Here is a 12,599-nt window from a genome sequence, read left to right on the forward strand (position 1 = left end):
CGGCGGTCACGTGACGGGAATCTGCTCCCAGAGCCCCCTGGCGGACGCCGGCGGAACGGGCGTTCCGGAGAGGAGCGCCGGGCACGGGCCGCCGGCGCGTGCACAGCAAGTGCGCGCAGAGCCACCGAGCCCGGAGGAGGGGCGACCAGGGTCCCGAACCTGGGGCTTCACCTCCCTCACCCCGTCCGTCCCTTGTGTACTTCTGTCTACCCTTGAATACGTACTGGAGCAGACGGTTTGTTTTGTTTTGTTTTGTTTTTTAGAAAAACCAAGTGTCTTTATTCCTGAATAGTTTAGTATGGCGGTGGGGGCCGGAGCCCATCGGGAGAGCCCTGCATCGGCCTGGAGGCCAGCTGGAGGAGCAGAAGGTGCGAGGATGGGCTCCTCCGCAGTCGGCCCTGCAGGGGACGGCGAGCAGGCCAAAAGTCTGGACGAGGGGATGCCAGAGTCCCCCACCCGGCGCGCTCAGGCCGTGGCGAAGAGATTGCTCTGGGCGCCTGTGCCACAGAGGGGACAGGGACGGCGGCTCGCCTGGGGCTGGCGTGGTGGGACGGAGCCCCACCCCAGGCAGGAAGCCGGGGGAGCCCCGCCGCCCCAGCTGGCTCTTTGGCCGGCGTAGACACTAAGGGCCGGTCGGGCCCAGCCCCCTGTCTACACCTGTTTGGGCTCCAGGTCCTCGTAGAGCAGGGCTCCGCTGAAGATGGTGAGCGGCTCTTCTGAGTGCGCCAGCTGCCCCATGACCAGGTCGATGCAGACCGTGTCTCCAGCCTGCAGCGGCAGGATGAGGCTGAAGACCCCCAGGGCGCCGGGGCTGGGCTGGCTCTCGGCTACTGGCTTATTCTCCAGGCCTTCAGGCTCGTAGCCACCGGAGTCTATGCGGGCCACGCCCAGGTTGGAGCGGGACAGCACGGCCTCCACTTTCTCATGCCGGTGCCCAGTCAGCACCGCGCTCAGAAAGTAGCGCCCGGTCAGTGGTGCTGTGAACACGCCTGGGAACAAGGATGGCAGTCAGGAGGGGAGACAGGTTGCAGGGGCCAGGGAGGTGTTGGGGAGCCCACCCAGAACTCCTGGACTAAGGAGGAACCTGCTGGCTCTTTTCACCTGTCTTCCACTAGAGTGTAAGTTCTACCAGGGCAGGGCATTTGGCGTTTTGTTCGTTACTGCGCGCCCAGCACATTACAGCATCCCCAGGGCCCCAATAAAGAGCTGTTGAACAGAAGCGCTCCTGCCTTCCCCAGCTCACCCCTTACCCAAGCTGTGGTGAAAATGGGTAAATGAAGGAAGTAGGGATCTCCCCAAACCAGAGCATGAGATTTCCCCTTGTCTGAGGGGGCAAGAATGAGAACATATCACTGCACAGCCTTTCCCGTCTCCCCCATTGCCCAGCCAGCCTGCTTCCAGGCTTACCAGTCTCTGGATCGTAATAGCCCCCATCGTTGAGCAGGACTCTGTCGAAGGGCACTGTGCCTGGTTCAGACCGTGGCAAACTCAGGGCAGCTGAAAAGGCCACCAGGGGCACAGGGGCTGCTGGTGCCCCCTCCACTCCTGGGTAGGGGTAAAGGGGGGGGGGGTGTCAGAGTGGATGCTCAGTGCAGAGCTGCCTGGCCCCCTTCCCCTCCTGGGTCTCTACCTCCAGGGCTGCCTGAGGCCTTCCATCCTCCAACCCCTAGTTCAGTTCCCCTCCCTCCAGCACCAGATGAGAGGAACTTACCCTGCTCTCCTTGGGGACCTGTGGGAAGACAAGAGGGAGCAGTAAGAAGGGGGCAGCTCTCACTAAGTCACTCAGCAAACATCTGCTGAATCTCTCCGCTGTGCTAGGCGTCACACAGACTCCAAAGCAGGAAGGGGGGTGTCAAGAAAAGGAGGAATAGGGTCCCTTCAGTGCAACTAGCCCCCAGCCTTTCACACCCTACATAGCCCTGTGAGCCCAGCCTTAGTCTTCAATACAGCAGCGAGGCCACCCTATCCAACTAGCCCATATAGTGACTGTCCCAGTTCCTAGTCACTCCCTGTCAGCCATATAGCCCCCCCCGCCCCATTCCTTGCCCCTTTCCTCCCTTCTCTGTCAAATTCAGAATAGAATGTCGAGCCTAGGGCTTCTAGAGGAGTGGGGGAGTTCCCGCTGCAGTAGGAATCTCACATACCTGGTGGCCCAATGGGTCCCTTTTGTCCATCCTTGCCTGGAGGTCCTGGAGGTCCAGCAGGGCCTGGGGGTCCTTGTATCCCGGGAGGCCCTGGGGGCCCAGCCTCACCTGCGGGCCCTACAGTGACAAAACGCAGTTGAAGGAAAGCCACAAAAGGAGTTTCCAAAGGACAAGGAAAGTCATGGCTCCATGGACAGATGGTGGGGCACCTTGCTGCCCGTGCTGGATACCCGGCTGGCGGAGCAGCACCCCACCCCTGCCCACAGGCCTGTCTGAGCTGCCAGTGGAGAGTGGGGAGCCAGGAGCTTGGGTCATCTGTTGTGGACAAACCGACCCCCGGGACAGTGATGGGTCTGCCATTCATGCTGGGCAGAGCAAGGAGAAAGTAGATGAGATTAAGACTGGCTACTGTGGGGTAGGGATAGGAGAAAGAAAAGACTTAAAAGGGCCCCCCACCACCACCTCCCACCGCATGCCTTCTCTCGCCCCCTCACCAGTGAGGTCCTTCAGACTGAGCTGGTGAAGCCTGTCCTCCAGCAGCAGCAGGGAGCTGTTAAGGGCACCGAGCCGCCTGCCCAGGCCCGCCTGCCCCCCAAGCAGCTTCTCCAGCAAGGCTGCCTGCGTCTGGCTGGTGCTGTTGGTTTCCCGTAGCCCAGCCCAGAGCCCAGCCACGTGTCGGGAAAGGCCTTCACGCAGGCCCTGCAGTCCCCCCGCCACAGTGTCTAGCCGCTCACAGACTCCTTCAAGACGGCCCAATCGCCCCTCTAGGCTGGGGCACTGGCCAGCTTGGGCCTGTCCCTCTTCCAGGCCTCGGAAGCGCTCCTCACTCTCTGTAGCATGCTCCGTGGCCTCCTGTTGCAGCCTGTTAATCTCAGAGATGATACGGTCCTTGGTGGCTCCCAAGTCAGCCAGATCGGCACCCTGCCCTTCCACGGTGGTCTGGAGCTCGTGCAGTGAGTCATTGAGAGAACTGAAGGTGAGAATAACCTCGGACAGCTCTCCTTGCAGGGCCTGTAGGGCTGAGCCTGAGCTCCCCCCAAACACACTGAAGCCGTCCAGAGGCCCTCGGCTTGGTCCCCCAACCCCGGGGCCGGCCCCGGGGCCCCGTGGGGGTAACAGGGGGCAGGAGCAGCGCTCCACACCGTCCCGAAGGCGGCCCAGCTCCTCTTGGACACCACCACAGGCCCCACAGCCCTCATCCCCACGGGCCTGCAGGAGACCCTCCAGTTGGCCCAGCCGTGCCGCCGTGAGGTTCAGCTGCAGCGCGAACTCCGCCGTCGTCTCGTCCAGCGCGTCAACACGCCCCTGGAGCTGGCCCACGACCCCTTGCAGCTCCTCCAGTGCAGCCTGCCGGGCCTCCCCGGCTGCTCCCACTTCGTGCAGGCCTGAGCCCACCAGACGCAGCTGCCCCTCGCTGTCTAGCACCCTGCGCTCCAAGGCACTGAGGATCTCGCTCACCTGGGTGTCCTGCTCCCCCGGGGCCCCGGAGCAGAGCTGCCCACACGCCTGCACAGCCCCTGCCACCTGCTCTTCCAGCAGATCCAGCCGCCCACCCAGCTCTCCGCTCACGTTGGCCAACAGTCCCTCCAGCTTCTCCAGTCGGCCCCGGGCGGCAGGCAGCCAGTGGCCCAGGCCCCCAGGGCGCCCGGGCCAGCCCTCCTCCTGCTCCTGTGAGGGACCCAGAGTGGAGTTGAACTGGTCCTCCAGGCGAGAGAGGCGGGATGCTAAGCTGGTGTAGCCCGGGGGGTGCCCCCCCTGCCCAGCCGCTCCTCCCAGCTCGGTGCCTCGCCGCCCACTCAACACTGTCACCGAGCCGGCCACTACATCCAGCCTCCGCTCCAGCTCTGCCAGCCGCCGGCCCAGCTCCGGAGGGCAGCACTCCTGAAGGGGCCTGCGGCCCGCGGCCTGCCCGGGGAGCTGCCGCTGCCGCTCCTCCACCGAGGTCAGTCGCTTCTCCAGCACTCGCAGCCGCTCTCTGTCCTCCTGCCGCTGCCGGCGGAAGTCATCCAGCCCCGCCAGGCACACGGAGCAGGACTCCTGCAGCCGCCGCTCCAGCTCCCGCGGCAGCTCCTCACTGTGGCCAGGAGGGGCCGGGGCTGGGGCGGGGGCCCTGCCACCGCCGCCACCGCCGCCACCGCCGCCGTGATGGTTGTTGAGATGGCCCAGCTCCTGGTCATGGGTGGAGACGCGGTTGTCCAGGAGCTGCAGCTGCTGTTGGATTTCAGTGAGGGTCTCGTGCACGCCAGGGCGGGCAGCTGCGTCCGCTGGCTGCTGCCTCCCGTTAAAGGCCGTCTCCACGGCCCTCTGGACGTCTTCCGCCAGGCGCCCGCTCAGTCCCTGCAGGACACCGCGGAGGCCCTGCAGCTCCTTTGTCAGGCTCTGCACCTGCTCCTCCAGCTGCTGCACCTTCTCTGACTCCCCAGGACCTGGCAGAGAGGCGAAGGCATAAGGCGGAGGGGCCGGGCCTCAGAGCTCAGTGCCTACCGCTGAGGCCCTGCCTTCCCCGGCTCCAGCAAGAGCTCCTGGCTGAGTCAGCCACTCCTTAGCTGGGTAATTTGGGCAAGAAAAGATGGAAAGAAACTCCATTTACTGAATGCCTCTAGGCCCAATTTGTAACATGGCTTCCCCCACCCCTTACACCAAACTCCACCGGACAGATATCACAGCTTTCCCCGTTCTGTAGACCGTGAGACTGAGGCTCAGGGGACATTAAGGAACTGGGCCATGGATTACGAGTTTAGTAAGTGGCCGAGGCAAGTTTCAAACCCAGGGCATCCATTTGACCACCAAGTCTACTATCCAGAGTTTCTCTCAGAAACTGTTTTCTCATCTGTGAAATGGGAATATGGGGAGGCACTGTGGACCCCATAACAGTGGATGTTCCTGGGCGGCAAGCACCTGTCCCTAACACCAAGGGACAGGCGAGGTTCCGCGGGAAGCCTGCAGGGGCTCTAGCTGGACGGTGGGAGAATCAGCCAGAAGTTCCTGTTTCCATCATTACAGCATGACTATCTCCCTGGCAGGCAAACACAGCATGTCTGTCCACAGTGCCTGGTGCACACACGACAGGAAAGCAGGGGGGACTGCTGCATTCTGGGACCTGCAGTCTCCAGAGGCCACCGAGGGGCCTGGGACCTGTAGTCGGGTGCAGTGCATGCTAGGACTTGTAGTCTATCTCCGTGGTGAACAAGCTTCTCCCAGGAATTCCCCCTTCCTCCCGAAGTGGCTCGCAACTGGGAAGTATCTCAGCCACATGTGGGCGTGCGTGAGCACATTCTCTTTCTCAGCCTTTTTTTTTCTCTCCCTCTCTTTCAATCTGCTTCTGTCACACACACACACACACACACACACACAGTGCACGGGCTTCATGGGTAGGCAGAGAATCTCAGTGATCTCACTTACTCCCTTCTATTCCCTTCTGACTTGGGGCACAGGGTTTTTCCCTCGACAACCTGGCCCCACATTTTCCACCCGGTACCAGCTCCCACTTCTCTCCCCAGCGGCTCCCACACTCACCTTCCCCACCTAGTCCACTCAGGTGGCTTCCTGCACTGGAGCCGGAGAGGTTGGGGCGGGCGGGCCGGGGCCGGGGGCGTGGTGTGGTAGGTGCAGGACCCAGCGCTGGGGCAGGACCCTCAGCACAGTCATCGCCCCCATACCCCTGACAGCACCTCCACTCCATATCTGTCACTGTCTTGTAGGCCACTCGGTAGCGAGGACGGAGGAAGCTGCGGTACCTGGGAGAGGCAGAGGGAGGCCTCTTTACTCCTCCCTGTACTGTCAGTGACCCTGGGACCTGTCCTCAGAGATGGGCAGCTGCTGGTGGTGGACAAGGCATGTCCCTCAGGCTGGGTCCCCCTTACTGTCCAGCATGTGTCTGTGCTCAGCTGACAGCTGTCAGCTTTCTGGCCAGGAGCCAAATCTCTGTTCTTCCTCCCCTTGTCCTATGCTGGAACCTCGAACTCCTCCTCTGGGGCCTGACTCAGCACAGAGAAGGCATTTGGGGGTTGGCAGGGTGGTCTAGGTAACTTTGCCCTCAGTATCCACCCCAAACTGTTGCCTCGGCATCTTCTCAAATGGTTCTGACCGAAGCCCCTGGTCCTGTCCCTTGCTGCCTGCTTTGCACAAATTCCCTGAGTTGGCTGCCCTCCTTCTGTCCTAGCCCAGCCCCACCAAGTACCCATCCCCCAGCACTGGGGCTCACATGATGCTGCGGGGACACTGGGGCTGGCCCCAGCCACAGGGCTGGTAGTCGGGCTTGATGAAGGTCTCCACTCCATCCTCAAGGACACAGCTCACTGTCCGGGTCACCACATAGGCACACCAGTTCCTGTAGGCACAACCCCACCTGGGCCCAAGGGCCAAGACACAAGCCCCAGAGGAGGGCCCAGGGGCTACCAGAGGGGCTGAGGGAGGGTCAAAAGATGAAGGGCCCCTGGGGACCTGTAGGAGCCAGGACTTTGGCAGGGCAGCTCCCCCCACGCTTTCCTGTGCTGCAAGAGTCGGTAAAGACTTTTCAAGACAGCAAAAGGAAGCACAGAATGGAAAACCACCACTATAAGAAGTTGATTCTCATGGCTGGGGGGTCCTGGGGAGCCTCTGAATTCACACATTCATTCATGTCCCTTTCTGTCCCAATCCTCAGCCTAGCATGGCCTGTATGAGCCAGCTGGCCGGGTCCCTCTGGTGATCCCCTGGATGCTGGCTTCCACCCACCCCTAAGAGAAGAGGACAGGGCAGGCAGGGGTCCAGCTCAGGGTTAAGTAGAGAATAAGCCATTGATGAACGCTGCCCCTCTCATCGCTTGCCGTTCTACACTCTTGGCCCCATTCATGCTGGCCTTTGATCTGTGTCCGGCTGGAGAGCCCGAAGGGACAGAGCAGCCGCAGCGTCAGAAAGAATCACAGATCACTGGATGGGGCCGAGGAAGCCCTAAGAAGGGATAAAGGTCTGCCGGAGGATACCAGGCTGGGACGCAACGGTCAGCCTGCAGGAAGGCCCGGCCCGTGCCCTTCAGGGGAGTTTTCCCGGGCACCTAACTACGGGTCCCCCTGAGGTAAGGGAGGGACCTATCTATTTAGGGGGCCCTGGGAATGCCCCACGGGAAGGCGGGCTTGTGCAGGGCCACCTGATGGATGGGCTCCCTCTCCCCCTCTTCCCTGCACTAGGGCATACGGCCCCGGAGAGGGTAGCCGAGGCGAGGACCAGGATACCAACCTCCTGACCCACCCTCCCACCCACCTCCAGCCTTGGGCTGGGACCCAGACTCTTACCTGTGGCGGCTGGCAGGCCGGGGGGCGCTCTGGGCCTGGGGTTCACCAGGGCTGAGGGCCCCGCCACCCCCTGTGTAGAGGCTATAACCACGAGGAGGGTAGCTAGCTGCCCCCACGGCTGTGGTCAGCAGGCAGCAGAGGTAGCAGCTCCAGAGGGTGCTGGGGGCCATGGTGGGGGCGCTCCGCAGTGGTCCTCAGAGGCACATCCCGGCCTGACCACTGGCGCCTCTGTCTGGAGCCGGGATGCCTCTGCTCCGAGGGACAGCGCCGGGGCCGGGTCCTGTCCCCAGCTTCCTGCCGGCGGCAGCCCCCAGCCACACGCCTCCTCCTTGGCCGCCTGGCCTGACCCCTCTCCCCCTCCTCTTTCCTCCTCAGGCTCCTGTCTGTCCCTCCCTTGGTTCCTTCCGTTCTCCTCTTCTCCACCTCTGAGGGGAGTTTGTTCTCTGTGCCCCCTGGCCTCCTGTGCCTGGTCCCTGCCCCTCTCAGATGCTGCTTCCTGGGCCTCCACCCCCCTCGCCCCAGCTGGCCCTCCTCTGGTCTCCCTATCTGTTTTCCCCAATGACCGGATCCTGGGGGTGACAGGGCTTTGCCCCTGTGGCTGTTCAGAGGCGCAAGAGTGGCTGCGGGGCGGGCCCTGGCCTCCCGCCTCCCTCTCTTGCTCACTCCCTTCCCCCCTGTCTGGCTGGCGGTCCAGCCTCCCCCTTCCTCCCCCCACCTCTCCAACCATCGTGCGCCACATCTGCTTCTTGTTAACTCCGGGAAAGAGAGGAAAAAAAAGGAAAAACAGAGAAATGTGGAGTTGCCGCCAGGCTTGGGGCCAGCCTCTCAGACGGGCCACATGGAGTGGAGCCGGGGCCAGAGCTGGGGAGGAGGCCCTGGGCTGGTCGCTTAGACAGGGAACGGGAGCTGGAGCCACAGCTCCCCTGGGGCTAGGGCAAGCCTCCTCTGGGAGAGAAGACCCGAGAAAGGAGGGGAGGACTGTAAAAGGGAGCATGAACTTGTAGGGCTCAGCAGGGCATCACTCAACCATCTTGTCCAGCTGCCTGCTTCTACAGATGTGAACAATGAGGCCCAGAGTGGGAAAGTAACGTGTCCGAGGTAACACAGCACATCAAGAGTGGGGCTGTGATTAGAATTTAAATACCTAGGTCAGTGACTTGGGAGGAAGAAGTAGGATAGGTGAGAGAGCTACTGGGCCAGGGAGGAGACGGAAAAGAACACCACTGAGGCAGGCAGGAAATTCAGAGAAGTCAGAGGAGGAAGAAAGGAATCTGGAAATGAGGCCACAGCCTTCTGTCAAGCATGGAGAGGGCATGAGCAGGAGGAGACTTATTCTCAAAAAACCAAATGAATATGGATCCCAGGCCTTTCTTGGTAAAGGCCAGGCCGTAAGTGGGGGAGGGGAAGGAAGGAGGCAAACTGGGCAGTTATCTAAATCTACAGAGCCCAAAGGAAGTCACTCCCCAGCCTAGAGGCAAGCCTGATAGCCTCTGTAGCCGGCAAGGAACTCAGTCCCATTCAACAGCCTGACGGGAAAGCTCCTCTTGAGATGTCCGAATCCGTCAGCTGGCCCCCCCCCTCACCATCTGGCCTCGGCACTGCGCTCTGGACCAGGTGTCCCTGTGTGGTAGGGCGCTCGCTTGCAAGATCGAAGCAGAAGTATCAGACAGAAGGGAGATGAGAGTGCTGTGTGCAGCACTGTGGTGGTGCCCAGGTGCCCGGGTGCCCAGGTAGCAAAGGCATATGTAAGACTCAGAAACGAGTAACTGGGGCCGCGGGGGAACGGGACACAGACACTGAAGCAGAAAACGAACACAAAGCAGGATAGACAGCGTGCCAAGGGAGCCAGACAAATGGATGATGTGTTCTGGGTAAGAGGAGGGGAAAGACAGCTGGACGCTCGGGGGAGTCAGAGTAGAGCCCTTGGAAGAGAGAGCCGGAACAGTGTTGGGGGGGAAAAGTGAAGAACAGAGACAGGGGGAGGGGAGAGATTTCAGGTTGGGGAAGGAGGTCTGTCTTTGTCGTCTCATTGCTCCACATGGCAGCAATAACAGTACCCTCCTTCCTAGGTTTGTGACGATTAAGTTAATACACGTAGAGCATTCAGAATAGTGCCTGGCGCGTGTTCACGCTCAGTAAGTGTTAGCTCTTATTTGTGTCAGGAAGAAGTGGGACAGAAAGTCAGAGAAGTCGATTGTGGAAAACCTGGGGAGAGGCCCAGATGACTGGTTAGGAGCTTGCATTGTAAGTTTTTGAGTAGGAGCTCAATATACATGCAGAAGGAAGACAGGAGCAACGGGCAGGGTTTTAGGCACAAGGATGCCGGTTCCTGCTCCTCCTCTAAGTATCGTTATCCCTTTGAGCAAATCCCATGACTCTGCTAGAGGTCTGTTGGCTACTGTCTATGGTGCCTTCGAAATTCTACATTGCAAAATGATGCAGGTTGGGAAGAGAAGGCTGTGATTGCTTGGTGACTGCCTGGGTAATAAGGGGCCACAGTGAAGGAGATATCAGAGAAGATTCCGGGGTTTGAGCCAGAAATGGGTAACTTGAGAAGAGGAACGGGTTTGGAAGAAGATGACCTTAGTTTGGACATACTGAGTTTAAGATGAGAATAACGTAGTTCAATGGTAATAAATGTCCAGGAGATGGTCAGAGATGTGGGTCTTGATTCCGGAAACCATTTATAGGGCAATAGTTGGAAATCGTGAGAATGGATGCCACCAAATCTTCTATGTGACTCTGTGTGATCTGCCCCTCAGGTCCTATGGCCCAGAATATGATCTTGATGGCTGGGAGAAATGTTCGTGAAACGACAGGATGATGAAAGTGAATGCTGAAATCCACAGAAATGGAAATTTGTGGCTGCCCTCGGAAGTGTGGGGATCAGCACACAGGGAGACTTGAAGGAAAGAGCCCCAAGAGATCGATTTGAAAGTTGCTGTCAGTGGAAGGTTGTAGCATTGTCCCTGGTCTCTGCATCAGTTCTGGGCCCTGGCCCTGGCAGGAAGCCAACCCATTTCAGGTTGCCCTGGCTGCTGCTGTGGGTTTTCTTTCTCTGTTCTTGCCACCCTCCCTCCCATCAGGGGGCCTCTGACAATCTGAAAAGTCATCCCGGCCATCTTGTCACTGTCCGGTTGTCCCTCATTCCTTAAGTTTAAATGGGTGCCCCCCCCCCTTAAATTTAAAAATCTGTTGTATATTAAGTATGTCAAGCCAAAAAGGTTGGCTTTGAAATACAATTGTGGTAGGTTGCATTTCATTTAGCCCTGTAGTTAGGAGCCCCGACCTAGGGGCTGACATAGAATGTTTGTGATATTTCAAGTAAATCAGTGGCTCTGGGTTCACTGGGGAGGCTTGAGGTGTTGAGCCAGCAGGCTGCAATGGAGACTAAGTTTAGAGAAAATACATTGCCGATGGCCGTGGTACTGACGAGTAGCCACAAATGTCCAAAGAAACTGCCAAGAGAATTCCGGAGACCAAAAATGGCTAAGTCCTTGGAGCACGAGGACAAGATCTATTTTATAACCTCTCCAGGATAGGGGACTATCAAGGGTCTAGTGCCAATGGGAAATCCTCGCTATACTGGACAACTAAATTATTCAGTCAAGCATCAGTGGCTGAGCAATGAGCTCATGTACCAAGGCCAGGACAGCTGGGGGCACCAGCAGTGAGGGGCATTTCATGTCTAATGCCTTCTGTCAGAGGACTGAATATTGGGAGGGAAAAAATGAGAGTGATATGAATTGGGTCTTAGGTTATGCAAACCCAGATGGGAATTCAAGCTTTGGGGGACTCTTGAGCAGAAGTCCACTCCTGCTCAAATGTACACATTTTCCTTTTCTTCCCAACCCTTCCCACAGGTATAATACTTTAAGAGCCAGCCTCTCTGGACTCGGGGCCCAGGCCCATTTCCGGGATCTTGCTGCCTTTTCACTCCTTAGCCGAATCCTTCCCTCATGTCTTCTCCTTGAAAATGTCACACTAACTCCAGAGATTAAGCTCCACATATGCCCCTCACAGCAATTCTCTCTCTCCTCCAGCTCCCCCAAGGATGAGGCTTTGACTCTTTCACTTTCCACAGACATTTCCACCCAAGCTTTTTTCAAGTTTTGTTAGTTCTTAGCCGAGTCTAGGTTAGTCCTGGGGACCATTTTTTAATTTCAGTTCCCCCAGGCACTAGGCCAAATGACCCATTCAAGGCCGATAAAGATTTGCTGACCCAGGCACGGCAAGTTCTGAGAGGTGAAGGACATTTCTGGATGTTTCTAAAACAAACCTTTTCCTCTTGTCCCTGGCCCTGGGATAACCTGTCGAGTCCACAGTCTGACGCGGAGTATGGAATAGAGGAAAGCGAATCAGGTGACGGTTTCAAACTATTTGTAGAGTCCTGCTCAAATCAATTACTTCTGGGCCTCAGTTTCCTTCTTTGTAAAATGATCTTGAAGGCCCCTTTCAGCTCTGTCAGCCTAAGGTCAGTTGGTTTCAGGACACCCTTGTTAATCTGAAATACTTCCAAGGCCTTCCCTCATATCATTTGCAGTCTAGAAAGTCTACTTTCCAGGGTTTCGTTCTGCTTTAACAGTAGATCTAAGTGTCTGGCTGGACTTGGATCTGGTTCAAATTTCCAGGAGCCACAAAGCATAATGTGTGTAGTCCTTGGAGACCTAGACCCCCATTCTCCCAGGGCAGGGCTGGGACACTCTGAGGGACACGAGGATGTACACGCCTGGGGTTTCACGGTTATGTACACGGGACATGGGCTTGGGATCCTAAATAGGAAACTTCGGGGAAATGCTGGGGGGTGGCATGGGGAAGGCCAGGGGGAATGACAGACTGACTGCTCAAGGCAGGGACTGACCTTCGGAGCCACTGGGCTAGCGCATGGAGGACCACTGCTGATGGCCCCAGGCCTCAGAAGCCAGCTCTGGGCTAGTGAGCCCCTAGCTCATGGTGCACACAGGCACCAAGACGGTCCCCTGCCCCAGCTGCTCCAGTCCCACAGCAGCTCCTGTAGTTTTCCTTGGCTCAGAGAAGCAGAGGCGTCCCCTGAGCCCTGGCTCCCCTCTACCGCAAAGCAACTGGCTTCCATTACCCCTGACAGCTCCAGAGTAACAGCCCAGCCCCCGGCCCCAGCCTGGCTCGGTGCCGTTCCCTTTTATGGTGAAGCAGAGGGAAAGCA

The 12,599-nt window shown here is 58.6% G+C and overlaps 1 protein-coding gene across 1 annotated transcript; it reads right to left on the reverse strand.

Annotated features, from left to right (window-relative positions):
* Positions 1 to 240: 240 nt before the first annotated feature.
* EMILIN1 (elastin microfibril interfacer 1) lies at positions 241 to 8,079 on the reverse strand. Its single transcript, XM_043604327.1, has 8 exons — positions 7,418 to 8,079; positions 6,349 to 6,474; positions 5,661 to 5,881; positions 2,639 to 4,570; positions 2,145 to 2,261; positions 1,712 to 1,729; positions 1,408 to 1,545; positions 241 to 989 (listed from the first exon to the last, which is right to left on the reverse strand). Exons 1-8 carry the CDS (start codon positions 7,585 to 7,587, stop codon positions 652 to 654), a joined length of 3,060 nt encoding a protein of 1,019 aa, XP_043460262.1. The 5' UTR covers positions 7,588 to 8,079; the 3' UTR covers positions 241 to 651.
* Positions 8,080 to 12,599: the final 4,520 nt, after the last annotated feature.

This window comes from Prionailurus bengalensis, chromosome A3 (genome assembly GCF_016509475.1).
Source record: "Prionailurus bengalensis isolate Pbe53 chromosome A3, Fcat_Pben_1.1_paternal_pri, whole genome shotgun sequence".
Taxonomy (NCBI): domain Eukaryota; kingdom Metazoa; phylum Chordata; class Mammalia; order Carnivora; family Felidae; genus Prionailurus; species Prionailurus bengalensis.